This window comes from Dermacentor variabilis, chromosome 1, assembly GCF_050947875.1.
Source record: "Dermacentor variabilis isolate Ectoservices chromosome 1, ASM5094787v1, whole genome shotgun sequence".
Lineage (NCBI taxonomy): Eukaryota > Metazoa > Arthropoda > Arachnida > Ixodida > Ixodidae > Dermacentor > Dermacentor variabilis.
The window spans coordinates 5,946,492-5,974,090 of NC_134568.1; the positions used below are offsets into that span (position 1 = coordinate 5,946,492).

A 27,599-nucleotide genomic window follows, 5' to 3' on the forward strand; every position below is an offset into this window, starting at 1 on the left:
AGCTGTCTCGCTGGAGGCGGAAACCTGAACTAAGTCAAAGCGCAAGCGCAAGTAAACGACACCATCTGGAAAGTGCAAAGTGCGAGCATGTGGCATCTCCACGAGTACGGAGGTTACATTTCACCGCGCGCGTAGCTAGTATGGCCGCAGAAAGAAGTGCGAAAGAAAGAGGTGTGTGCAGAAAGAAGGGTGAAAGAAGGAAGAGACGTGCCTCCGTTGCTAGGCGACACTTTTCTGGGCAGAGCATGGGCGCCCAAAACCTGATGCGTTGTCGCCTCCACTCGCCCGCCAAAATGTACGGTGCGCCAGTGCAAGCACACAATGAGAAAGGTGCCGTGCTGCAACCGGCCTCCTCTCTTATGCTTCTTTCTGGACATGCTGTGCCATATAGTGGCACTGCCAAGAAGTCTGTGCATGGCCTCCAAGATTAGAAGCGTGGCGCACCAGTGCCTGCGAACACTGAGAGTTGTTCCCCTGCTTGCTGCACACTCAGTGGCACACACTCAGTGGCACACACTAAGTGGCACACACTAAGTGGCACACACTCAGTGATCCAAATTGGCGGGAGGTTCATTGAAGAGTAGCAAATACCCAGTGCATTCATGGCGCAGCTTGCTAAAGCGTTGCGAGGTTGCTGTACCTGAGGAACGCTTGTGACGTGGGTTCTATTCTACTTAGCATAACAATAATTTATGGTTTCTCATTGTAGAACAGTGCATCCCCAGTGGCATATACCTAGTTACCCAAGTTGTCATCAAAGATGTTCTGTGAAGAATGGTACCCACCTACTCACACATACCCAGTAACCCAAGTTGGCATCAAAGAGTTTCTTCGAACAGCGGTGCCTACTCAGTCCTGCATCTACAGTGATCCATGTTGGCACCCGCCACAGTGGCTTAGTAGCTGTGATGTTGCGCTGATAAGCACGAGGTCGTGGGATGAAATCCCAGACGCCGCGGTGGCATTTCTATGGGGGCGAATTGCAAAAAATGCTGATGTCCCGTGCATTGGGGACAAGTTAAAGATTTCCCTGGTGGTCAAAATTAATCCAGAGTCCCCCACTACAACTTGCCTCATAATCAAATCGTGGTTTTGGCACGTAAAACCTTAAAATTTATTCATTCACCCATGTTGGCGTGAAAGAGGTTCATTGAAGAGCAGCACATATGTACTCATTGCCACATACTCAGTGACCCACATTCATCTCAAGGTTGATTTCAAATCCTGTTACCTCGTCACGGCAGCTTGGTGCACTACTCATTCGACCACTGACTACACGTTGACCCAAGCAGGTGGAAAAATGGTTAGATACAAACATACATAGTTTGATAGATTGAAACATATGTATCCCCGGAAAGCATGTGAGATACCTGAAGAATGCTACCACATTAAAAAAAACGCTCTCATTGGTCACGCCAGCATGCATGGTCTTGTGCATATACAGTCGAACCCGTTTATAACAAACTTGATAGTTCCACGAAAAGTGGTCATTATATCTATAGTTCGTTATACATGAACTCAACCTTAAAGTGCTTAAAGATTAACTGCACTGAAGCTAGCGTTAGCAGTTACAATTCGGTAGCACTATAGGCCCATTTAAAACGTCCATTTAAAGAACGAAATGCAGCATTGTGTAGCTCTTTCAAAACCGTGCCTTGCTCTGATCACCTGTTTTCAAAACTGCAAGCACAGCCGTCATTTTTTATTCCGGAGCTTGTGATATATTTTACTACCAGCAGGACATGACAGTATTCTGCACACGAGAGCGAAGTGTCCTAGTTGACAGGAAGCGTGAACTTCGGAAACTACTGTGGCACACCGCTATTCCGCGAAGGTCTCGGGCACAATAGTCTCGACATTACGACTGCACGTCTGTCACAGAAGAGCCGTAAAATTATGTTACCTATGTTGCTTCAGGCAGAAAAAAAAAAGCGATGTCCGAAAGGTAAAACGTCACCACAAACCGTTATCAGCAATCAGCAATGCATAGATGAAGCGCTGCTGAACCGTGATCTCCTGATAATGGCGTAGTAACTGCCAATCCTTTGCAACGTTACGTCACGGCAGCGCGTGATGAAGCATTTTCACTGACTCGGGCTGCGTTGACATGAATGTTTGAGTGCCCGTTGTACCCATGACGGTAATACATAGGTGGTCGTTCCAAATCGTTGAAACATTGAAACAGGTGTGATGAACATGGTGCTGCACGGACAACTGCATAAGAGAGTGACGCTGCTGTGGCATCCGATATTGCAACAGTGCATGCCTCGCACCATGTTGTTTATGCTGTACATGGCACGCCTTCTCCCTGGAGACGTGCCTTGGAAACGCGTGACCACGTTTGACTATCTTTGCAGCTTTCAAAATCCATGTGAGGCAGTTGCTCGCGATCATCTTGAAGGCCATATCATCTAGTGCTTGGCGCATGCTGCTGTGCACCCAGTTTGGTCGCACTTCCATGCTTTGGCACTTTACCTGTGCCCTCTTTTTACTGTGACTGGGTTCAAAGCGTTGGTTGTAGTAGTACTGAGAGTTTAAAAATGTTTGCTATATCTGGAAGCAGTTTCCATAGGGAGGTTCGAAAAATAGTAAATGCACTGAAATGTGGTTACTATAACCAACAGATCATTATATCTGAGATCGTTATATGTGGGCTTGACTGTATAAGTTGCACCATTGTATAAAACGCAGACAAAAATTTTTGGAAAAAGACTTCGCTTATAGTCCAGAAAATACTGTACTTGCATGATATCAGCTGCACAATGTATGTATGCAGGTTCACACCAGTACACACTGTGCATGTTGGGGAACCATTACTGTTCTACAGTTAATTACAAAAGTTTTCAAAGCCCAGAAATTGTGAAAATTTGATTTCCTAGCAACATCACCACTCATCCTAGGATTCAGGCAAGTAATGCGGTAGTACGTTCATATTTGCCTTAGGCATCAAAGACAATCGTCCCAGAGTCATTAGGGTATGCTTAAGGGACGCAGGTTACAAATAGTTTAGTCAACATCCAACTGTGTGCTGCAAAAACTTCTACGGTTGGTAGTATTTTGTACAGAAGAACCCCGCTCATACGTTTTGGAAAAAAATGTGGGGTAAAGCATACTTACCTAAAGTTATCTATGTAATACAAGCTCGCTTGCCACCGCAGAAAGCAGTGAAAAACTGGTCCAGGACAGATCCCTCCCACGACACAGAAAAGCTGCCACCGCGAGGCAGCTTTCGCAGCGCGCATTTTTCTGCTAGTGTGTATGCGCCTTAAAGCCACTTTATAGGGCGGAAGTTGTGCTGCAGTGAAGCCACACCTTAAGGCAAAATTCGTGTACGTACCGTATTTATTCGCGTATAACCCGCACCAAAATGTGAAAAAACGCGTTTAAAAAGTGGGGGTGCGGGTTATCTGCGAATTTTTTCCTTGGGAGGGGGGGGGTCGGCTTCACCGCAATGTGCGGCGGCCTCCCCGTGTAGTCCGCCATCCCCATCGTCATCGACGCTTGTCAAGCCGATGAAGGGCCAACGAAAGGCCAGCATTGTTGAGCCTCGCGTTAGGCGCTGTTTAGTGTACTTACCCCAGTTTGCACTGTTTGCCTGCTTTGTTTTGGCATCATGAGTGCGACTCGACGGCAGTGTTTCACAGCGAAAGAGAAGCTAAAGATTATAGCCGCTGCCGAAGAAATCGGCAACAGAGCTGCTGCAAGACAGCATGACGTCGACGAGTCGTGCATTCGCGACTGGAGGAAGAAAAAAGAGAGTCTCGAAGCAACGAACCGGAACAGGCGAGCGTTTCGGGGTCCGAAGACTGGCGCGTACCCCCACCTCGAGACGCAGCTTGCGAAGTTCATTGAGGAGCAGAGAAGTCGTGGCCACGCTGTTTCGACTGAGATGGCGCAAATGGAAGCCCTGAAGTTGGCCCGGGAATTGAACATTCCACGTGAGTTTCGTGCAAGCCGTGGATGGCTTCAGCGCTTCATGCGAAGACATGGATTTTCTATGCGGCGGCGAACAACCATGTGCCAGCGGCTTCCTGAAGCCTACGAGGAAAAGTTGTTGAACTTTCAACGATATGTGATCGCACTTCGGAAGGAGCACAGCTATTTGCTGTCTCAGGTGGGAAATGCTGATCAAACACCTGTGTACTTTGAGATGCCGATGGACACGACCATGGAAAAAAAAGGGCTCCAAATCAGTCAGCGTGCTGACCGGCGGAAATGCCAAGCTGCGCTGCACAGTCATGCTATGCGCTTTGGCTGACGGCACGAAACTGCGCCCGTATGTGATTTTCAAACGCAAGACGCTACCTAGCATTCCACTGCCCCCAGGAATCGTTGTGCGTGCGGAGTGGCCTAGTCGGTGACTGGCTTCGAGTAATCTGGAAGCGAAGACCAGGTGCCTTGCTGGCACGCCGGTCGATGCTCGTACTAGATTCCTTCAGAGGCCACTGCACTGATGCGGTGAAGGCTCGCCTTGCCGAGACCAGCACCAACCTCGTCATAATACCTGGCGGCATGACGTCCATGCTACAGCCACTCGACGTGTGCCTGAACAAGCCGTTCAAGGCACACGTGAAGCGGCTGTATGCCCAGTGGATGGCCGACGGCATGTACGCCCTCACACCGACGGGACGCGTGCGAAGGCCTGATATTCCATTGCTGTGCCAGTGGATCGTGGATGCGTGGAAAGCGATACCGGCCGATTTGGTGCGCAAAAGCTTTAAAAAATGTGCGATCAGTAATAGTCTGGATGGTTCCGAGGACGACTACGTCTTTGAGAGTGGCGATGAAGCCTCGGATGGCAGTAGTGAGAGCGGCGTCGATTAAGAATCGGATAACCAGTGACGTGGTGGCGGTCGTTTGAATAAATGTTCTGAAAACGAAATGATCACTGAGTGTGAGTTGCATCTTTCTAGCGCTCATTTTTTTTTTTTCAGGTAAACGTGCGGGTTATACGCGAGTTTTTTTTTTTTTTTTTCCGCCGAGTTCAAAGTTAGGGGTGCGGGTTATACGCAGGGGCGGGTTATACGCGGGTAAATACGGTATATGGTGGGGTAACTTCAAGGTTAAAGATTCTAGGAAAAAACATCACCTCATGTTCAAATAAATATGGTACTGACTGTTTCTTTTCTGCATCCTCACCACCAAGTTCTGTTACAACTAGAAACTCAAAATACTGTGCTCTTGTCACTGTGTTTGACAAAATACAAGTTGGGGTCTCGATTGCTTTTCTAGGGGATAATATAATATGTGCCGATGTTCAACTACACAGGGTTCATGCAATGTTTTTATGCTCGTTATTATCTGACTGAACTTGATATCGGAGAACCTCATTATTACATACAGTTGTGGCCACTGCTAGAGAAACACGGGAGCCATGGCATCACTCTATGGTGAGCCCCAATATTGGCGCTTCATGAAGTCTTGTGGCGCATGCGCAATCAAAGCGCTTGGGTTTACTATGGCAAGTCGTCTGCCAAGACTTCATGAGGCGCAGTTGGTGGCCCTCCGCAGAGTACTGCCACGAGCACCCGTGTTCCCGCTAGCAGTGGCCGCGCCTTTACCTCAGGGGGACGAAGTACAGTGCAGTCCATTTATAACGATACCACATATAACGATATATCGGTTATAACGATGGGTCAACATGAGAGTGTCATTTTATGCATTAGGTTTATGAGGAAAAAAACCATTTATAACGATAGGTTATTCAACGCATATCGGATATAACCATCAAAATTTTGCCGTCTGGACGGCGTTTTCCGTGCCAAATAATCGTAGCATTTGCGTTGCTTGGTTCCCTGAAACTGAACAATGTCGAGACGAGGTGATGTTTACCTCCATAAGTTTGTATCTGCCACCATTACCGCGCAGCACGTCTCGTCCCGCCCGGGCACTGGAGAATAGCTGAGTAGGTGCAGCGCGCCACAAGATGGTGCTAGCTGCTTCATGCGTGTCGGCCACACTCGCTCCGAAAGAGAGAAAAAAAAAGCGAAAAGCAAAGTGGCGTGGGGGCACCCGTCCCGCGTCTCTCTCTCTCGCGATGGCAGGCTGACGCCACCGAAGCAGCATGCAACCAACGGTTCAACCATGCTCAACCCAGTTCAAAAATGGCGCCGACAAAGCGCAAAGCTGTGTCGCTTGACACGAAGATGGATATCTTGCAGGACTCTCGATGCGGCTTCAAGGTGAGCGCCCTTGTGAAGTAGTATGAGCTCGCCCAGTTAACGATATCAACCATCTTGAAAACCGGGAGCACTGCGATTGTGAAGGCAGGAGCTACCAGCAGCCATGCCGATCAGCGGAAAAGGGTTAGAGACCCTTTGTACGCCGATGTTGAAGAGGCGCTTTACCAGTGGTTCATCACCAATTGCTTCAAAAAGGCGGGCTTTGTGCGTAAGGACGAACTTCCCCAATCCACTGAGACCAACACGGTGGAAGCCGCTGACATAACCGAGCTTTGGGAGCTCGTTCCTACTGGTGACACAGGTGGTGCGTCGAAGGAGGAGTTTTTGACTGCAGACAGTGCTGCCCCGTTCTGCGATGAGGTCACCGACGAGGCGATCACCAAAGATGTGCTGTCTCGACAGACGGCAAAGTTGTGCGACGGTGGCAACGGCAGCAGCGACAGTGACAACGAGATTGACAGTGGCTCCTTGACCCTGACCACGATGTCCACGCAAAGTGCACTGTCGTTGATCGACTCCTTAATTGATTTTACGCATGCTAAAGGATTGCCGCCAGTGTTCGCGCAGCAGCTGGAATCCATGCACACCGCGGTTGTGAAGCTGAAGCTGCCGCAAAAGCAAGTGCAGATTTCGGACTATTTCAGCGTGTCTAACCCTTGACACAGTCATTGGCGCTAGAAATAAAGTGTTTTTCCCGGCCTACTTTCTACATCATCTATTCTTTAGAGCAAGTAGCGAATTCGAGTTCGGAGCTGCAAAGGTATGTTCCGAGTTTTTAAAAAAAATTTTTTTTTATAACTCCAGTCCAGATATAGCGATCATCGGTTATAATGATCATATTTTTTGTCTTTCTTGATATCGTTATAAGTAGACTGCACTGTATAACTACTCACTAAACAGCAGTATGTACTAACCAACAAATAGAAATTAAGCTATCTTTACGTGCTACGTTGCCAACAACAACAAAACATTTGATGCTGCAGTACGTGTTGCCGAAAATACACACTAAGAGTTCTCGTTCCTTTTCTTTTTTTTCTTTTTTTTCCAAAGCTGTGATAAACGATTCCAGCTCTTTCTTATAACCATGTGATGAAGGACAGGCAACACCAAGCGGCATTTCGAAACTCTGGTAGGGAGCACAGACACAGTGGAGAATGTGTCGACTCGTCCAGCTTTCCATGACACATGTGTATGCGTTTGTACAATAATATACTTAGTCAGAATTGGTGCTACTACTTCGAATATGGTTCCTGCTGCTGTTGCATGCACAACATCGCCTACTAAATGCAAGCCGCCCTTCCACTGAGATGCTTGCAGTATGGCGCTTGTTTGCAAGTAGACTGCACCCACAATTCGTGCAAGTGTTTGCACAGCGAGTTGTCTTCATGTCCATGCTGCTCCTGGCTCTGCGTGCAGCGCATGAGTGTGGGACGAAAGTTTTAAGCCAACACAATAGAGAATGATGGCGTGTCTGCATTATCGCCTATTAAAAGTGCGTAGTACACTTCCGACACCCCTACAGATAATGCCAAGCAAATAGGCAAAGATTCTTATCGTAATATGGATGGATCATAATGGCACAACTGTTGGGGGCTAAATTCTTTGCCAAGGCTGCCGCCACACCTGCTTGCATTTCCTATTTTTACTGTACAGCCATGACTGCTCCGATGCCGAAACCAGAATCATGGATAGACTGGTTTCTACACTTTCCAAAAAGGTGGAAAATGTTTTGCGGCACAGCACAGCATCAGCGATGCCGCGAGTTGAGGCAGTTCATTCAGCCTTTTCGTAACAGAGTGATCAAGATATGGACTAATTGGTTGGCATACGACCAGCCACTATGGCTTAAGATCAACAAATACATAAGCCTCTATGAAGACTGTGTCAGGATTGGTTGCTACTACATCTTAAATGTTAGTACCTTTTAAGCATGTACATATTAATGGGGTTTTAGTTACCTTGTTCTGCGTTATTATTCTTTTGTAGCTCACTTGTTTTGATACTTCTTTTCATGGCACCCTGTTTTCTGCACATTCTCTCTCTCTCTCAAGTAGTATGCTTGACACTTCCTGACACCACTGCTAATTTTTTTTTCTTTTTTTTTATGAGCATTCTGACTACTGCTGTTGTAGCTTGTCCATGACTAAAACTGTCAAGTAGGTGCAGCTTTATGCCAGCATTCTTACCAGGTCAATGACGCAATCCTTCCCGTAGCGACTGCGCCACTCAGCAGCCACCGTTGACACGTGCACGACAGCTTCAGGATCATCGGCATTCACATGAAAGATGGGTGCATTGACGACACGAGCAACATCCGTACAGTAGGGAGACGAACGTGCCACCCGGGGATCAGTGGTGAAGCCAATCTGCACACAAACACCATTTGTTACATCACTCTACAGGTTCACTGAAACCTGATTGCTGAGACTGTTTAACGACTGCTTTCCTAACACAAAGCCTCATTGTTAGAACTGTTCAGAGGCCCTCTAAATATGCCCCAACACCATGATGACATGAAATAATAGCTTGAAGCCACCATTCTGTCAATGACAGTTCATCCAATATATGAACAGGAAAAGCAGGACTGGTTGACTGATTTGTTCTGTGTCCCAAAGCTGCACAATGAGGAAAGAGCAAGTGGCCAGCACAGCTTGAAGCAATTCCTCCTACCCAAGTGCCAACACTACGTGGTCCACGAGGGATGGCATTACTGCCACCATGCTTTTTTACCGAGATTTCAAGTTAGGCTACAAAACACAGAGCACAGGGGCAATGGCACAACAGGATGTGAGTCATGGTTGCAAGTCAAGTCAGCTACTGACGAAGTCATCCACACTGCACCTCCCTCTGCGTTCACATGAACCCAGTCTTATCGAGTCAGAGAGCAGTGCCATTGCTCCAAGTTAATGCGGGCCATGCATGATGCTGAGAAAGACTCAGCAATTATGTCTGCGATAATGTAACAATTCTGTACTAGCTATTTCGCTTTGTGTTTCGTCAGTGGTCTGAGATGCACTCTGCCTTCACTACAGCCAGGATCAACCAGTTGTAAGCAGTGGATAATAAAGAAATAGAATCAAGCAAAAGGAACTGCTACACTATACTGCCCCATTACATACTTCTAATGTCTTTGGTCTCGATCAATGTAAAGCATCAGGTTGTGCAAACACACAGATTATTACATCAAACTGGAAGCGATGCCATACAATACTTTTAGAGGAAGGATGCATGTTCAAGCAAATTCAAGGAGCTATACTGCCTTCCTAATGTAGCTGGGCTGTCACTAGCACGCAGCACCAGTGCCTCTTGCGAGTTTGTTCCCATGCATGAGCATTCAGCTGCCTTGCCTGGTTGTTGACGACTATGTGGATAGTGCCATGGGTAGAGTAGTCGGGCAGATCACTCAAGTGGAAGGTCTCGTAGACCACTCCCTGTCCAGCAAAGGCTGCATCTCCATGTAAAAGGATGCTCATCACCTGGACAAGAATCAAGGGGCATGCATTAACCATCACAAATCAACAGGCGACACCAATCATCACGCACAAAATCTTGCCTACACTACCTCAAGGTCAAATTTGGTGCACAACTGCAGCAAGTCATGCAATGTGCCCTTCTTTAAATCCATGTATTTGAATCCCACTAAGCAAGAAATTGCAAAAAAAAAAATGGCTGTATAACAATCTTTTTTTTTTCTCATTCCGTAATCAAAGTAGAAAGGTGAAAATCCACACAGTGATGATGTCATGTTTGAAAATTGTTCTTAACACTTACGTTGGAAAGTAAGCAGCATCTTATAATAAAACTGTGTTGTTGTAAAGACAATCTGGCTAGTTACAGTTTAAGCTAACTGAGATACATGCACATACAGTGCATATAGAGCTCTTTTCCAGCAGCTAATGAAGTTAAACCTTGATATAATGAACTTTAATATAACAAAAATATCAATATAAAAAAAGTAACTTTTCATAACCTCTTGTCCATAGAATGCCATGTATTCAGAATCTCAATGTAAACAAAATGTGTTTGTATGCGATTTCAATGTATAACAAAATTTCACTGTTGCCACAAAGGAATGCCGAGACAATAAATGGAAGCTTCCGTGGACTTAGATTGCCAAATGATTGAATTACAAGCGGCTGCTTGCCGACGCAGCTCTCAAGTCACACCCCGCGCAACAAGAATCACTGCCGAAGTGTAACCGCATCATGTTGCGTATGAAGTCCAAATGCACTAAGATCCTATGATGCCCCATGCACAGTGTGCTTTAGGTGAGTGAAAGTGTGCGAGAGTGAAACAAGAAAGATAGTGGCTTCATGAGTGCTGCCTTACTGCGCGAGCAAAGAGTAAGAGGGGGAGGGGAGCAAGCTCGCGCTAACCCGATGAAGCGCGTGTGAAGGGGCTGTGAAGGGGGGGTATAGTGGGGGGAGGGGGTAAGTTGACCCGCATCTTGGCTCTGGGTGCGCATGGCTGTAAGCACGGCTGAGTGTATACACGGTTGCACACCATGCTTTACAGGTAATTTGCCGTGTGTGCAAAGGGTGGGCATGTGGCGACAGCATGGCACCATGTGAGCTTTCTTCCCGCACGTTTAGTATTGGAGGTTACATAATCTCAAGTTTCGGTAGCCCATTGAAGCGAGAGGCAGATGTAACATTCGCTCCCCAGTGCCGGCACATAACCTCATAGAATCGTCCCAGTGCGGGCAATGCTATCAGCTGCGGGAGCAGAGTGCACACGTAAAAGCGTAGCTGGCTTCACTTAATTCGTAGCGCCGATGTAAAGATATTGTCAACGTACGTGGCATGAAATTGGATCATTCGTCGCCAACTTACGCATTTATCAAAATGAATTGTTTTCTCATTAAAATTTAATTTCTTTTATTGCTTAATAATTCTGAAAATTCTGCGGCCCCTTCCGGGTAAGAAAAATCGATCGGCGACTTAACTGCATAAAAGGTTTAATTTTAATACAATGAAATTGCAATACAATAAAGCAAACTGCCAATATTACCGAGTTCGTGATATCAAGGTTTAACTGTATAACGAAATTTCACTGCCACGGCAAAGGAATAAAGAGGCAATAAATGGAAACTGCCATGGATACCTTTCCTCTCCTAGCCTGGCTGTGGACGTGCATGGCTGTCTGCCCAGCTGAGTGCACATGCGGCCCCTGAACCCTATCTTGAAAGTTGTCTGCGACGGGCGCAAGGTTGAGTGAACCAAGATGGCCGCCATGGGTTCATGTGCACTGCCTACCCATGCATTTAGTGCTGGAAGCCACGTAATCTCAAGCTTCAGAGACACGTTGAAACTAGAGGCAGACAGAATATCCCCCCCCCCCCCTCTGCATGCCGTCATGATAGAGTTGTTCCAATGTGGGCAACTCTATCGACCACAGTGGCAGAGTAGATTCAAAAGCGTCACAGGCTTCGCTTTGTACCATTGATACAAAGATACCGTCAACACAGCATGAAACCGTATCTTTGGCCACTAACTCTCAAATAAAACAAAACAATTTTTTCTCATTGAGCTTGGTTTATTCTGACTGATAATTTGGAAAATATTACAGCCCTTTCTGTGTAGAAAAATCTGTCGGCATCTGTACTTATTTGCATAACAGGTCAAATTTCAATATAAAGAAATTTCGATATGAAGTGTAGCGCCAATTTTACCAGCTCCATAATACAGTCAAACCTTGTACGAAGTTGAATTTGCAGCGAAAAACTTTTTTAAATCATGAATTTCGTTAATTCAAGGTTTTAAGGTTTCAGAAAAAATAATTTCGCAATTTCCCAGGACATTCCCGCGAGATCTTGTCAGTAAGCACTTATAAAGAAATCGCAAGAAGGTCAGGCCATAATGTCGTGGTTATGAGTGCCAGCGCATGCAGTGCAGATCTCGCCAAGAGTAATGTATCGGCATGGCTCATGGCTGTTGAGATCTGCATGTGAAATCTAGGAAGCCATGGCTGATCGTGCTTAGTGCCTGCAGCCATCATCAGATGGCGCCCACAAATTAGAAGCAAAAGTGTGATTTAATGAAGCAAAACTTCATTAAACAGAAACTCACAAAATTACGTCGTTAAATATAGAAAAAAGAGTTTTCATGGAACTAAGATAAGGTAATCAAGATAGTTCGTTACACTGCGAATGTCGTTACACTGAGTTTCATTGTATCGAGGTTTGACTGTATTGAGGTCTAATTTTAAAATATTTTTGAATTACCACTGGGGTCCACATTCCCATTACACACTAGGAACAAAAACGGTTTCAGCAACGGATCTAAGAGATTGGGCTCTCACAAAATTGCTTTCCCAGAAAGAAGAAGGTTTAACTTTGCCCATCCCCTATGCGCAAGCAGTCTGCATTCCTTCTTATAAGCTAATATTGCCACGTGGTAGTGACGGTGAAGGAAGCAGAAAAATTGTGAATGGTGAAACTAGTGTTTTATTGGGCGAACCTGTGCCCTCAAAAACAGGCTACACTCAAAGCACAAAAATAGCAGCGAACACAGTCGGCGATCGGCGAAATTCTGGAAATATTGAAATAGAGCAAAGCCCACAGTGATAATCAGTTGAACCAACGAGTACAGTAAACTCTCAGTTGTACGAACGTCGGTTTATCAAATATTTCAGAATAACAAACTTTTTAAAAATCTCCGGCAGTTTTCTTATAGATTCTATGCAAAAATGTTTCCCTTAAACGAATTTTGGAACAGTCAACATTTCAGTTTAACGAACTCGCTCAGAGGACCAAGGCTTGCACTGCACTGAACTGCAGGCACAACCGATGCCCGCCCTCATCAAACCGCCGCTCCAGCGGCAATGTAACGTCGCTGGCGCTACAGTGCCCCTGGGGCAAAGCGGCGGCGCGGAAAATGAGTGGTAACGAAGCATGGCTTCCGAGATCGCCTGCACAAAACGAGCAAGCATGTAATCTCAGAGGCCATGATCAAAGTAACATCGCTGGTGCTTACAACGCCGCCAGAGCAAAGCGGCGATCTGTCACACCACAAACTATGTGGTGTGTGTTTTTTTCCGACTGGGTAGTCGTGGCATGGTCGTCGTCTCTTTCTTTCCGGTCTCGTCGGTTTCGCGTGTGCATACAAACGACCCACGTGGTGTGCTTTTCATTGAGATGTACAAATTCCATTTCACACATTTCTAACACTATGGATGCCATGTCCTTTAGCTGCATGAATTTCACTTCAAACTTTTGACTCTGTATGCCATGTCTTATGTTGGTCTAGTGAATATTCAGTTTAGTGAACTTTCAGTTAAGTGAACTATTTCCTTCTTTATTCTTTATTCAGACATATCCCCGCTTAGCCCGAAAGCGTTGCAGCAGGGGGGTTACAAGCATGAAAAGAATACATCTTGATTCTCACTGCACACCTGTTCACATGACAGTCTATTCTACTGAGCGATTCCACTGGTCCCTTGAAGTTTACTCAAGTGAGAGTTCACTGTACTTTGCAACTAGCAAGCATTCCCTTTTTCTTACTGGCCTTGTAGTAAGTCCTTGCAATGTGATTAATGTAGGAGTGTATGCATAGTGATTTTTGAGACCGAACTGAATATGAATCAAATAGTGCCAGATGCGAATTGTTTCAAATAGTATTAGAGTAGTTTTCGAATAATGAACAACCGTTACCCCAATTAATACAAAACGATGTTCACATCCCAGTATTCTTAAAGTTAACAAGTTACTGTTATTGCATAGTACATTATGAAGCGTTGTTTACAAAAAGCCCACATGTAGCATTAGAAGCAAGCAAGTAGTTTCTTCGCATGCACAGGGTTTTTCAGAGAGTGTGAATGATCGCTGTGCAGCTTGTAAACTATGGCTACCTAAGTGACGCAGCCTGCTCCAATACGCATTATCACTTTTATGCCCATACAATGCCCTCGGGGGTCAAGATTTACCTTACTTTTGCTCCAATTTTATGTTTATTTGGGCCCAGTTGACGTTCAGAAATGTTCTAGAAGTATTTGTATTAACGAATAGTGACTATCTGATTTGGAGATTGAATTGAATAGGGCATTATTCTATTAGTTACTCAAAAGTTTCGAATATTCGCACACCCCTAGATTAATGTTATTTTGAGAAATACTCTGGGTACAAGAGTGGCACTTGCCCCCCGAGTGCTGACCAAACACACCTTCTTGCCTTGAGTGTCGCCCCGGTAAAATTGCTCGGCACGAGTCTTGCCTTGGACCACTGGATCCACACCTACAACAGCAAAAAGAGAAACAAATGCCTTGCATATTATGCACACAAATACAACAAGTTCCACCACAGAAGTTCAAAGAAGCCAAGGGTTAACTGGGACATAGACTGGAAATGATAAAGAAATTTCCAGTGCTTAGTGGAAAAAAAGGTAAAAAGATAAAAAGCAGCAGAACAGAAGGAACGCTGGAACCTGTTGCTTTTGATCGTTTTGCTTTCTTTATTCTGCTAAGCACTGGAAATTTCTTAATAAGGCCACAGTTCCAACTAGCCCAACTTTCTGTATTAACTATTTGCGATCAACAGTGGGCAAAAGAGGCAAGTGTCAGGCTGGTGCCAACCTTTTGACAAAAGGACTTGGGTTACATCAGGGTTATCCTGATGACAAGTCCCCTTTGTCGAAATGCCAGTCCCAGCCTATGGCTCGTCTTTTTCACTAACTGTTAAACATTAAAATCTGTTTCCCTACAGGTCACCACGTCCACTTAAAAAAATGGGGTGCCAAAAGTAGCAAGGAATATGGCACCACCATAGTTGAGAATGCAATGAAAACTGAAAAAGAATAGAGAAATAGAGACAAGGATAGTGTATGCATTCTACATGACTTCATCGCAACACAGTTGTGCAATACATTGAAGCATATACTGTATTGCAGTGAAGAGAAGTGTGAATTTGTGCGAGTACAAAATTTAACGTGCCATTAAAAGCAATATATTAATGCTCGGGAAAGTTTAAGACATCAATATTATCACGAACAGAGCTTTAATAATAAAAAAATTGAGGTAAACGCAGGACACGGTTAGAGACTCCCCCGGGACATTCAAGTACTAGCCCAACGATGAAGGCACTCCTCATTATGATTCTGTCACTAGTCCTCAACCACTCGTAATAAAAATATGATTGTATTGCATTATAAGACGAAAGAAAATGTTAGTTGTCTATTTCTGTTTGATTTTTAGAAAGAAGAACTCATTGGCGTTACCCTTGCAACGACAACAACACGGGTGGTCGAAAGACTTTTCTCCAGCATGCGCCGCCCACGCTTTCATGTTTCAGTAGTTTCGTTACTACACAGTGCTGTACTGGTTTTGCTGCCTTGTGAAACTCACATAAACTGTAAGTAGTAGAGAACGCCGTGAGATGTCAGGCATTTGTGTTTTGTGCAGAAAACCATATCACTATCTGTCGGGCGCAGTTTTACTAATCGGCAGCAGTAAAGGGGGGGTAGTGGCTTATGCAAAGTCACCACTCTCCACTCGGGGGCGGGCAATTTCAACTGCACTAAAGCATGCGGATCCTTCAGATGCAATGTTCTCGTCTTGTAAACAAAGTCTTTTCTTGGCATGAAACAAACGCTGCGAGGTCTCCAGAATGGTATTTCACAGTCTACAATGACTTAGCATTTGCCTTTAGTGTCCCTTTAATATACTTTGCCGGCACCTCCAGGACACTAAAGCTGGAACCCGGACTGATCCCCGAGTTGGGAGCTCATCAAGGCTATTATAAGATTGACTGCCCTGGTTCCAGATTTGACCTCCCCGCTGCCCGTTGGGTGCCCTGTTGGAGATCCTCAGCTGCCGGCTTTATTATAATTTCAGGTGCTCTCCTGAGGCCTCTGTTTGCCGGTATAATTTTTTTTTATTTTCCCATGCTAAATTATCTCACTGTAACACAGTATGTATTGCGGTGAAGCTTGCTGTAATGGCGCATTGGCCATTATGGAACGTATACAAGACCCTTGCCGAAAATGCATCACGTAAAGTGCAAATAAGCAAGTTCCAAAGTAAAATTCTGTGGCAATGAGAAGTAAAGCATTACAAAGTCAAATATGCTCCTGCAACTAAACAAACATAATACCAATGAGTTGCGTTTCACCTGTGCAGCAACATCATTCAATGACAGACATTCAATGACAGTCATTCAACAATGGGCGTGTCCTGATTAGCTCAACAGGCCAGAGAGTGAAGCATTGAACGGATATTACTCTTCCTTTTTTTCCCGAGAGAAAGTTGTGCAGAAGGTTGACTAGACTGCAAGAAGACATGACGTTCAATAAAAATCAAAGCATGCAATTTAAAAATGAAACCCGGGATTGAAACAAGTAAACAGGACAGTGTTTATCCAGTTCACTCATCTTTACTTTGTTTGTCTTATTCTAATTCGTGCACATCGATATTCTTCAGTACGGTTCGAGTCGACTAGTGCAGTAAAACACGTTGTGGGGCTAGTTGGTGCATAGCTTTCAATAGGTGAAGCGCCAATAGTGACGGCACACAAGAAGTAACACAGACAGGACAAGACGACTAGTGCAAGGATTAAAGTTTCCCTTATTTGGAAGATGTCCAGAGAATCTAGAGGGCTAGATAATATTACTGCTAATGGGAGGCACAACACAAAGAGTTATCTAGCCTCCCAAAGCAACCACAAAATTCAACTGGCAAATGACAGGAAAATTTTGTGGAGTCAGAGCAAATGCTATGATTACATCAATGTTCTGGAAGCTGTTATGAAGACCTGCAAATCACTAGGTGGCTGCTGGAGGCAAGATGTGTCTGAGCAGGACCTCTTTCAGGCATGCAAAGGCCATGAAGATCCAAGCCTGTCCCTAAAGGTGGTCTCCCAACTTCTCACCCTTTTCCAGCCTAAACTTCAAACATTCTTTAATTCACATACATTTTCTTTTGCAGCACAGTAACAGCAACAGTAAATAAAAATTTTGTACAATCAACTCTTGTTACTTTGATCTCACCAACATATACAAAATCCGAATTAGACTTACATTCAAGTTTACCAGTGACTTAGAAATTCTGACATACAGCAATATATCTGTAATTTAGCCTTCATAAATTTGCAAAACGTAATAAGTTAGGCTCGCCATCTGGTCTTGTCCAAGGAATGCCTCGCCTAGGGCATCTGGTGCTATTTACCTAGGTTGGAGGTGTTTGCCTGGCCACCAACTAATTTGTACAATCACTGAAGTTGCACCAATGTAGTAGCAGTGCTAGCATACAACCGGAACACTGCAGCGCCATTTCAGTTAAACCTCGATATAACAAACTCAGTAAAATTGGCAATTCACTTCGTTGTATCGAAATTTCGTTATACTGAATTCGACTTTTTATGCAAATATGTACACTTGCCGATAAATCTTTCTTACACAGGAGGGACCACAATATTTTCTAAGTTATCGGGCAATTGAAAAAAGCAAATTTGAATAAGAAAAAATTCATTTAGTAGAATTTGAGAGTCAACAACACAAGTTATGGTTTCATGCAGTGTTAATGATACCTACAGTGTGACAGTATGAAGCAAAGCCACCCACGCTTTTCGCGTGCAGCGGGGATTAAATGTTTCGTCTGCCTCTCGATTCAATTCGTCTTTGAAACTCAAGATTACGATAGCGTGCGGGAAGACAGCACCCATGATCCCCTGCCATCTCGGCACACCCACTCTTTGCGCACGTGGTGCCAGATATATGCGCTCAGCCGTGCTGACAGCCATGGCAGCCACAGCCACGCTAAAGAAGGAGACACACGGCAACCTGCTCCCCCCCCCCCTCCCTCCCTCCCATTTACCCTTGCTTGCACGGGAAGGCAGCTCTCATCAAGCATCATCTTTGTTGGCTCACCCTCATACACTTTCACTCACACCCAAAGCATACAGCGTGTGGGGCAAGATGTGATCTTATCGCACTTGGACTTTATACGGAACATGACATCGCTCTGCTTTGACGGTTGCTCTTGGTCGCACGGCACGCAATTCAAGATGGGTGTTCACAGGCAGCCACTTGCAATTTAACCATTTGACCATGTGCATCAGCAGTTTTCATTTATTGACTCGGTATCCTTTCACAGCGGCAGTGAAATTTCGTTCTACTGAAGCCGTGTATAAACACATTTTGTTATACAGTAGACTTCCGTTAACTCAGCTATAATTAATTCGATCTCGACCAAAGCTCCCGGCCAGCGTCCATTCATTTCGTGAGCCCTTTCGTTATTTCAATCCTCAAATTAGCCTTTGCCGGATAATTCAAACTTGAACAGTTAATATGCCTGCGCTTGGCTCCTACACGACCCCAATAGCAACCCTTTTACTGGCAGCGTCTGTCTCAGTAAAGCTCAGAGCTTAGGAAACAATGAATGCATTGAATGTGTCAAAAATTTCCCATCAAGAACGCCTACTTTCGGCCTGGCCTAGGAAGGTTTGCAAGCAATAACAGTAGCTCACGATGTTTGATTATGGTATTTACCCGAGTTGAATGCTCACCTTTTTTTCTCCCGAAAACTGGGCCAAAACCCACAATTGCAGCATTGGTATGCTTTGTTGCATAACACGACCGTATTGCCGCGAAGCTGACTTCAGAAAATCGACCACCACTGTGCCACACATATTAAACCCTTGCCCATTTTTCCTGCTAAAATATTGAGCGTGTGTTAGATTTCTACTTTGTTTAGAAGCTTTAATGTTATCTTTACGTTAGTTTTCTACTGTGTACACATAGAAAGCGGGTGCAGGTTTGATTTGGGACATGTTAGGATCGGGAAACTACTGCCAAATGAATCAGTGGTGTGTTTTGACGTTTTTTTCTGCATCTTGTTAAATTCGACCCAACAGATAATTCAATCAGTTTCGTCGGGCCCATCAGGGTCGAATTAATGGAAGCCGACTGTATCATATTTGTCCGCTTTAAATGCTCACAGCGATGCAGTTTACAGAACTTCAATATCTGTTTTTGCTTCAGAGTTATGAATCTCCAAACTTACTTTTAAAAAACTTTTTGTGCGCAAGCCAACAGGGACGAAGAAAAGGAGCAACACAAGAACGAGCGCTTTCTAACAACTGGTTTTATTTTCGAAGAGCCACCTGCTTAAATACCCTTAAAAATAAAAAATAAGTATTCTTAAAAGTAATAAAGGTAAAAAATAAGTTCGAAAGTAAGGATGATGCAAAGAAAGAATGTAGTGTTAAACATCCGCGTAAGAACCACTTTGTCGATTGCGCGAAGAACGTCGTGTATCAGATTCCCATGACGTGTGGTCATGTGTACGTAGGGCAGACTGCGAGATGCATTAATACGAGACTAAGGGAACACTTGTCTAGTCTGAAAGGTCGCCCTAGTACACATTTGGCAATGCATTGTCAAGAACATGATTGCTCACCTTGTCTTAGTGGCAGTGACATTTTGTATAGGCCTAGAAATCAAACCACGAGAGAAATTGTGGAAGCTCACTGGGTTGCAAAACAAAAGGAAAAATGCATCAGCCATCCTTCCCTTTCATTGTTGGATAAAGAGAATTCGCTTCTGTCGTCATATCTTTAACACATTTTCATCGTAAGTGCTCGTTTTATGCACCTTGTTTTATGTTGACCGGGTGGCGCTGTTCTGCAGCATTTTATCACAAGTGTTGTTATATGCACTATAGGCGTGCTCTGTTGACTAGATCGCGCGGATCTGTGGGTATTTAAGCAGGTGGTGCTTCGAAAATAAAATCAGTTGTTAGAAAGCGCTCGTCCTTGTGTTGCTCCTTTTCTTCGTCCCTGTTTGTCTGCACACAATAAGTTTTTAAAAATGAATCTGTTCCAACTAGGCCGACTCGCAGTTATTCTGCAAACTTAGCGTGTGCTTTTCAGTTTACAAATTTTGGGCAATTTCTGGCAAATATTAAAGGTGCTAAATCAAAATTCTGCTTCCAAGAGCAGCTGCAATTTAACTTTTTCTCACAAATGCAACAATTTTCATTGAAACTGGTCAAACAGTTGTCTCATAAAAGCAATTCTGTGTTGTGTACTATATGCATTTGAATGGCCACAACCACATATGAATGGCCACAGCCAGAGTTGTCCCAGTACTAAAGCTTCTGTTAACAGTGGCACCGAGGTTCTGCTATAGTGGCCCTTCATGATTTTTTGGGCACAGTGTCAAAAAAAAAAAAGAGCCATTTATAAATGTGTGCCACTACACACCTTCCAGATGCGAAGGGTTGGCACAGACCGCAAGCTTGATATTTCGGTTTGACACTCTGTTCAAACGCTCATGGCTCATTCCCAGGTGGTACTTCACATCCCCAGAGCCCTGCAACAGACATGAGAAGTAGAAAAGGCACACATATGTCATGCTTTGAACCAGTCTAGCAAGCAGCACAGTAAGAAAAACAGACAAAAAGCAGGACCAAAAATGCCACACGTGCACCCATCATAAGACGCATAAGGTATAACAGTGTTGCCAACTAGGTGAATTTTTCTTTAAATGTAACTAACTTTACCTTGTTTAGCAACAAAGATCTTCTTATATCAAATATAAAGGGATTTTTAAATGAATTATGAAAGCTGCTTAACAGAAGCTGGTTTCAAGTAAAGTCAATGGTATCATGAATGTTTGTGCTTGGCTGAAAGGCACAAGAGAGCCTGTTGTTGAGCATGGACTTCCAAAAATCAGGATTCCTACTTATTGGCAGTACAGATATCTGTGCAATGGCGAGTCAGCAGTTGACTTTGAATGGTCAGGTAAATGTGCAATCTCTGCAGATGGTCAGCATTTTTTTTTTGTCTTCGGTTAATAATCCTGCTTTCCTATCCTTGAATACAGTACCATTCTTTTTTTTTCCCCTTTACATACTTGTTTCAGCTACTCCAGCTCAATTGAAACACCCTGGTCCTGAGTGCACAATAAATAAGCAGGCATGTTCAATACTATGTTCATTAGAAAACAATTGAATATTTGAATTTAATTTATGCTTTCACTATTTTCACCATTTGACATCATTCAATTCAATTTTGATATGAGCTCAAATTTCACGATTTGTGCACCCCTTCTTATCGGCAATTCCCAATCCAATGTAGAGAAAGAGGGCAACACAAAGTGAGCAAGCTCCAGCTCAGCGATGTCATAAGCAAGCAGTGCAAGAACAAAAAGGTTTCCTAAAATTGTTAAATCCACTGCCCCCCCCTCCCCTTCACTCTTTGAACCTGAAGCAAAAGAAATTTCTTCCTGTTACAAAACCATTCCTCGCTGGTAGTAAATGTGCCAAACTTAGTGTTGGCTTTATCAACGTGTCAAACAACTGCATCACCTTTTACAAGCAAATATGCAAGTCTGGTAGTGAGTGCAGTAAGCACAATGCCAGCGACAAGCATGCACTTGCCAGGTTTGCAACAAGTCTCACAAAACACAACATAAACAACACAAAAATCACAAAAAGCCAATGCAATGCGGCATCAACGACTTTATGAACAAGTGCACTGTGTTGCACTGTCTTGCTCTGATTTTGTGCTCTTGTCTACGTGCAGCGCCAACTAGCCTCTTGATTTATGAGCATGATGAGTTTTAAGTTTCACTTTGTGCAGCCCATGTTAATAGATCTACTTCTCTTTTTTGCCGCCAAATTTAGGCACACAGAAGAGCTCATGATGGTGACCTTATGTAACTCAGCATTTCCTTACTGCACAGGGGAGGTCATGGTGACCATGTGCCCCACCACAATGCTAATGATATTGTCAACCTGCTCACGATGGCACGCTGGCAGGAAGGCAGGCAACAAATATACTTTTCATTGGGAAACTTGTGCCCACTAAAAAAAAGTGGGCAACAGCAAGTGTGACCAGCACTTTTTGTGGCTGCTGGACAGAAACATTCAACATTGCAATCAGACCCTACCTTACACTGCCTCCTAGTGCGTTCTAAGTTAACCAGTCATAATTGCAATCTTAAGCTCACTACAACCATTGCATACTATCCGGTTATACACGCCTGTGCTTCTAAGGGGCAATACCGTGAACAACGGTATCGTGAACAACGGTACCGTGAAGAACAAGAACCATGAGGTAAAAATGACTAGTACATTGAGCACGTCTCGTGCAAGAATAGAAACAACCCTGACAGCAATGCAGAAAAATAAGTGCTAAGAAAAAGAACATGCACTAATTTGCTATTTCAAACATCTGTGGCCTGAGGTTTACCACATACAGAATAACAATAAAATTCAATTTTGGGGTTTACGTGCTAGAATCTGATCTGATTATGAGGCCACAGTGGAGGACTCTGAATTAATTTTCACTGCCCAACGTTTTTAAATGTGTACCTAAACCAAAGTACACGTGCGTCTTCTCATTTCATCCCGTTTAAATGTGCCACAGTACGAGTTCACTTAAAGTGAATGAAAAATGTGTCTTGCATTGTACAAGCCCAGTTGTACATTTGAGTCATTGCAATGCAGCAGACTTCCATTAATTCGACTCTGGTTAATTACATTTTTTTTTTAAATTCAATCTCGACCAAAGGTCCCAGCCGGTGCCCAGACATGTCCCAAATTTCCGTTGTTTAGATCTCAAAATTGGCCTTCACCGCATAATTCAAACTTGACGGGTCAGCTTCGCCCCAATACAGCTACAGGCCATAGTAAGCATTTCTTAATTATACAGGAGCGCACGCACTGTCTCTAATCACAGTATGAGCACCTAGACATCTAATGAGCATACTAGCAGCCATTCATAGTTGCTTCTGATGTTGTCGTGGCAATTTGAGTCTTCATTTCGCCCGTCATGCGCGTCTCATATTTGCGACTGTTAATCGGGCCTGTACGTGTTCCTTCATTATACACATGTGCATGCACTGTACACTGATAAGCAGAGAAAAAAGCCATCTGTGTTTTGGGAAAGCTAGTGGAAAGGAAGGCAGTAAGATGAAAAAACTCAGATAGTCAAGGGGACATTTAATGCGACCAAAGAGTGGGGGTCTATCTAAAACTCTGAAGGCCAGCCAGTAAACTTGTTAGGCATCTTAGTGCTCGTACTGCGACCGGAGACTGTGCATGTGCATGTGTAAATTAAGAAAATACGCTATGTCCCATAACAATGGCACCTTTTCTCGCTTAATACACTTTACCGCATAACACAGCTGCATTGCGGTGAAGCGAACTATAAACGCAATACTGCTAAGTGAATTAACGGGATGTATTGCCGTTTTTTCTGCCTTTTCTTTCATTCAAAACATAGGGTATTTAGACTAGTCTCATCGGTCCCGTCAGGATCGAATTAACAGAAGTCAACTGTACCACATGTTCATTTTGAGCTGCAATAAATGTCTCACCTCATCAGCAGGCTCCAGTCCGCTGAATTGGGTAAAGATCTGCTCAAGAGGTTTGCGGCAAACATTTGCCAGGACGTTCAGGCGTCCCCTGCACACAACAAGCGCGTTGCAGAGGACATCACGATGATCTAACCCTCCATGCTTCTTCATATCCTTGCTTTTCTTCTTCAAGTGCAAAATAACAATGAACAAAGAAGCCCACCACCACCAAGGAAGCACACCAACCCACCAAACTTTGAATTTTGTTCAAATCGTTACCCTTTCTTGGCACAAGACTACAATCAAGATCATTCGGAACAGTTTCATGTATTAATCCTTTGGCACACAATGTTAGGTTAGTTGAGGACAAAAAATTTTAAAGTTCTAAGCTTGCAAAAATTAAGCAAGCTGCATATTCTTAATAAAAGGAAAATCCAACATCCACTCATTTGTAGCAATTGCTACAAAGGAAAGCCATATGGGTTCCTCGAAAGAAAAGCCTCACAGTTGAATAAAAATTCGTCCTGGTCCGGGACTCGAACCCAAGACCACCGCCTTTCCAGGGAAGCCACTCTACCATCCGAGCTAATCAGGCGGCTAGCAGATGGCAGGGCAAAGTCGAATTTGTCGACAACACGAAGCAAAGGCAAGTGTTTGACGTAGTACTTCTTGAGCACCATGAGCATTTATTTGGTGCATTGAGATCGTCAGGGCAGTTAGTCCTGCTACATAGTATATTTGCAGGAAGGCACGTACCCAGGGGGGGGGGGGGGGGCAACCCAAGGTAACTTTTCTATGCAAATGAGGAGGGGAGGTGCCTATACTAGTACAAATGTGAACAATGTCCACCATTCGCCATAAGACACGTAAACCCGCAAATGAGAGCTGAAAAAGAGAACTGAAATTTAGGGGGCACGTTTGTAGTCTAACGTGCCACCTAAATATGCATTACTCTAAGAGGCCTCTCTCAAAGCAACTACAGGCAGACTTAAAGCAGCATTCTCGGGAAATTTGTTTTGGAAAGCTAAAGTACTCACCTATGAGGCATACCCATCACGATACTTTCAATGCCGAGCTCACTCGAACGGTCAATGATGGTTTTCATGGCAGGAATGAGCACCTCACAACCTTCTAATCCGAACCGCTTCTCTGAAACCCACTTTTTGGCCAGGAACTCCTCGAATCTGCAATAAAAAACCCACAGTAATGAGGGCTGCTGTTTAGTGCCCTTTGTAAGTGGCATCGCATTTTTGCTTAGGTTCAGTGAGCAAATGCTAAAAAAATTATGTTCTGGGGTTTTACATGCCAAAACCATGATATATTTACGAGGCACACCGTATTGGGAGACTCCGGATTCATTTTGACCACCTAGGGTTCCTAACGTGCATATAAATTTACACACATAAACTCTGTTGCATTTCGCCAACATCAAAATGCTTTATACATTTATTACAAAATTCTAGCAATCTCAAACCATGGCATCATCTAGTTTAGCCTGTGCAAGTTAAGTGTTTGCTTTCGTTTCCAAGAAAACATATAACAAAGCATGAACTACTGAACAGGGTTCTATGAGCAGCATTTATGGTTTCCGTGAACACCTTGATCCATGACTTCACCCCCTTCCTTTTCATTTAGAACTTCTTTTTTAAAATTTATTAAGCAAACTTTGCATTACAGCTTTAGTTTTCTAGGCCTTCACAAATTATTACATCCTTAATTCAGCAACCTTTGCAAAAAAGACTGGCTGGGAACTGCCATGCAAAATAAATGGTTACACTTTACAGTCAAACCTCGATGTAATGAACCTTAATTTAAGGAAACCCACAATGTAACTAACTGTTTTCATTTCTTTGTTTCATTGAAAACCATGTACTTTTTTTCTGCAATCTTATAAAGTAATTTCACCACACGGTTTCGATGTAACATCTTCAGCCATTTCAAGCATATATACTTGTAGCTTCTATGGCTAGTAAATCTAGCAAAAAAAAAGAACTAGAAAAATGTTGGCCGAGGCAGAAGTCATCATTTGCATGCATCCTTCAGCCTGAAAAGCTTGAGCAGCAAAAAGTGCCGTTTTGCAAATGGGATAATCGGGTTCATTGAAGCCTGTGCGCCAGAGAGCAGTATTCGGGAAACATCGCTATGCCAACTGTCGCCTAAGTGAAGAACTAGGAGAGGCCGCATGACATGAGCGTATTGTTTCTCTCTAAAGAAATTGTGCTTCTTTCGTGTGAATGATGATGCCCGTTTTGTAATTTTGATTTTATGCTTCTGCCTCATTTCTTGCCTTCTTTGTCATTTGGTTGTCTGCTCCTCTCCTCCTTTTCTGTTTACTGGAACTTAAAATACTGCTGTGTGCGCTATAAAAATTGGTTGAAAGTCAGCGCTTCATCCGTTTCCTTCTTTTCGTCCTGTCCCGCGTGCTGTTACTCTTATTTTAACTTGAACATGTATTAACTGGCTTAAGTCAGCATTCTTTTGCCATACTATAACTGTGCAGAGCATTGCTTCCTTCGTTACTCATGGCTGCCTGTCTACAAGAAAAGGTGACTGCCAAGCACAGATGAACGCACTTACCAGCTTGGCGAAATATAGCGCACCGCTTTTCCGAGGAAAAGTGCGGGAAAATCTACAGTGATGTGCTAGTGGCATCCACTCAGTGTATTCATTTTTTACACTTCTATATCTGCTCCTCAAGCCAGCCAGAAGAGGGCATTTGTGCAATGATGGCTTGAATGTGAGTACAGTAGAGCCTCATTGATACAATGCCCCATTACGTACAATTTCCCAACACCAATGTTCGCGATCAAGAACACAATGACCTAATAGAATTATCTTTTACCGGTTCATACGTTCCTGGAAAACACGATTTTTTGGCATAAATGTTCAGTACATCGCCAAAATGTGATGATATGATACGCTATCCAGCCGCTGGATTCCATGTAAACAAGAAAATGTGCGAGGCGCACACGATCGAGAACAGTAGCCGCCCACTGCAGCAGCTTCACCACAATACTCGCCTGCCCGTCTCACATGAAAACATCGGCGCACACTCAGTTTCTTACTCTGGTACCTGCAAATCTCCTGCTGGGTCATCGCATGCCACATTCACAGCTATTGCCGCCAACCCTATTGAGATAAGCATCTTCACCTATCTGTTTTATAGCACGTGGGACGTAGTACTGTTAGTAGCGTAATGCATGCTTTAGTAGGCGATACTAATCCAAATGTGCCATCATTCCCTGCTGCAGGCAGCGCAATGCGAGCACCACATTTCACTTTGGTGGCATCTGGCATCACCCACCAGCTCAATTTCATTTCAGTTTCTCGTCGCCATTTTAAAACACTATGCAGTAGAAAAACAACAAAACATGTCTCTGGCTGCCGGAGCCAAACCAGCTCGACGCATTGGTGTCTTGTACTTCGTGCCATGACAATTCGCACAATGCCTCACCTTATGTAGATGTCAACTACAGCTGAGTCTGTCGAACTTTTTATTAGTCTCTTCAGATCGTAGGTTTTTTGGTTAGTACGTTTTTCTCGTTTTTTTTTTCCAAAACGTATGAACAAGGTTCTACTGTAGATGCAAATGCCAAGTAAGGCTGATAGGGGTCCTGCAGTTCAGGAAGTTCAAACTTGCTGTTGTCAGAACTACTACGCGTATCACTGAGACTACAAGCTCCTTCCATTAATCTGATCCCACATATCACATTGAAGACAGCGGTAACTGATGGGGAATGATGGCATCCTTGGATGGTTGCTGCGATTCTCTGACACTGAAGGCACACTGGATCCAAATCCGAGATTTCTTGCACCAACCAAACAGCCAGCTGCTTTTCGTAGCAGTGAGAGGGAAGGAAGTGCAAGCTGAGGGGAACTTCTGGTAACGCAGCCAGTGTTGCCATTAATGATACTAGTCCTCGGCGTGAACCGAGCAAAAGTTCCCATTCACCAGGGCAACCATGGAAAAGGGCGAGGTCACATGACCGGAAAGTGACCAGATTTCTTGGATGCCCCAACAGTAATAGTACTGAGTGTTGACGTCAGGAGTCAAGTGATCAGAAATAATTATCTGAATGTAGCCGGAATGCATAAAGCCAGCCTTTGGGAGTGCTGTAGAGCACTC

At 44.1% G+C, this 27,599-nt stretch overlaps 1 protein-coding gene across 1 annotated transcript in view; it reads right to left on the reverse strand.

Moving 5' to 3' along the window:
• Positions 1–27,599, reverse strand: part of Ogdh (oxoglutarate dehydrogenase Nc73EF) — a 109,352-nt gene that overhangs the window by 49,695 nt on the left and 32,058 nt on the right. The window contains exons 6-11 of the mRNA XM_075684325.1: positions 24,511–24,657; positions 23,495–23,582; positions 20,374–20,482; positions 14,342–14,412; positions 9,530–9,658; positions 8,369–8,548 (exon numbers count right to left, since the gene is read on the reverse strand). Coding sequence (XP_075540440.1) covers positions 8,369–8,548; positions 9,530–9,658; positions 14,342–14,412; positions 20,374–20,482; positions 23,495–23,582; positions 24,511–24,657 — 724 coding nt within the window. The remainder of the gene's footprint in view (positions 1–8,368; positions 8,549–9,529; positions 9,659–14,341; positions 14,413–20,373; positions 20,483–23,494; positions 23,583–24,510; positions 24,658–27,599) is intronic.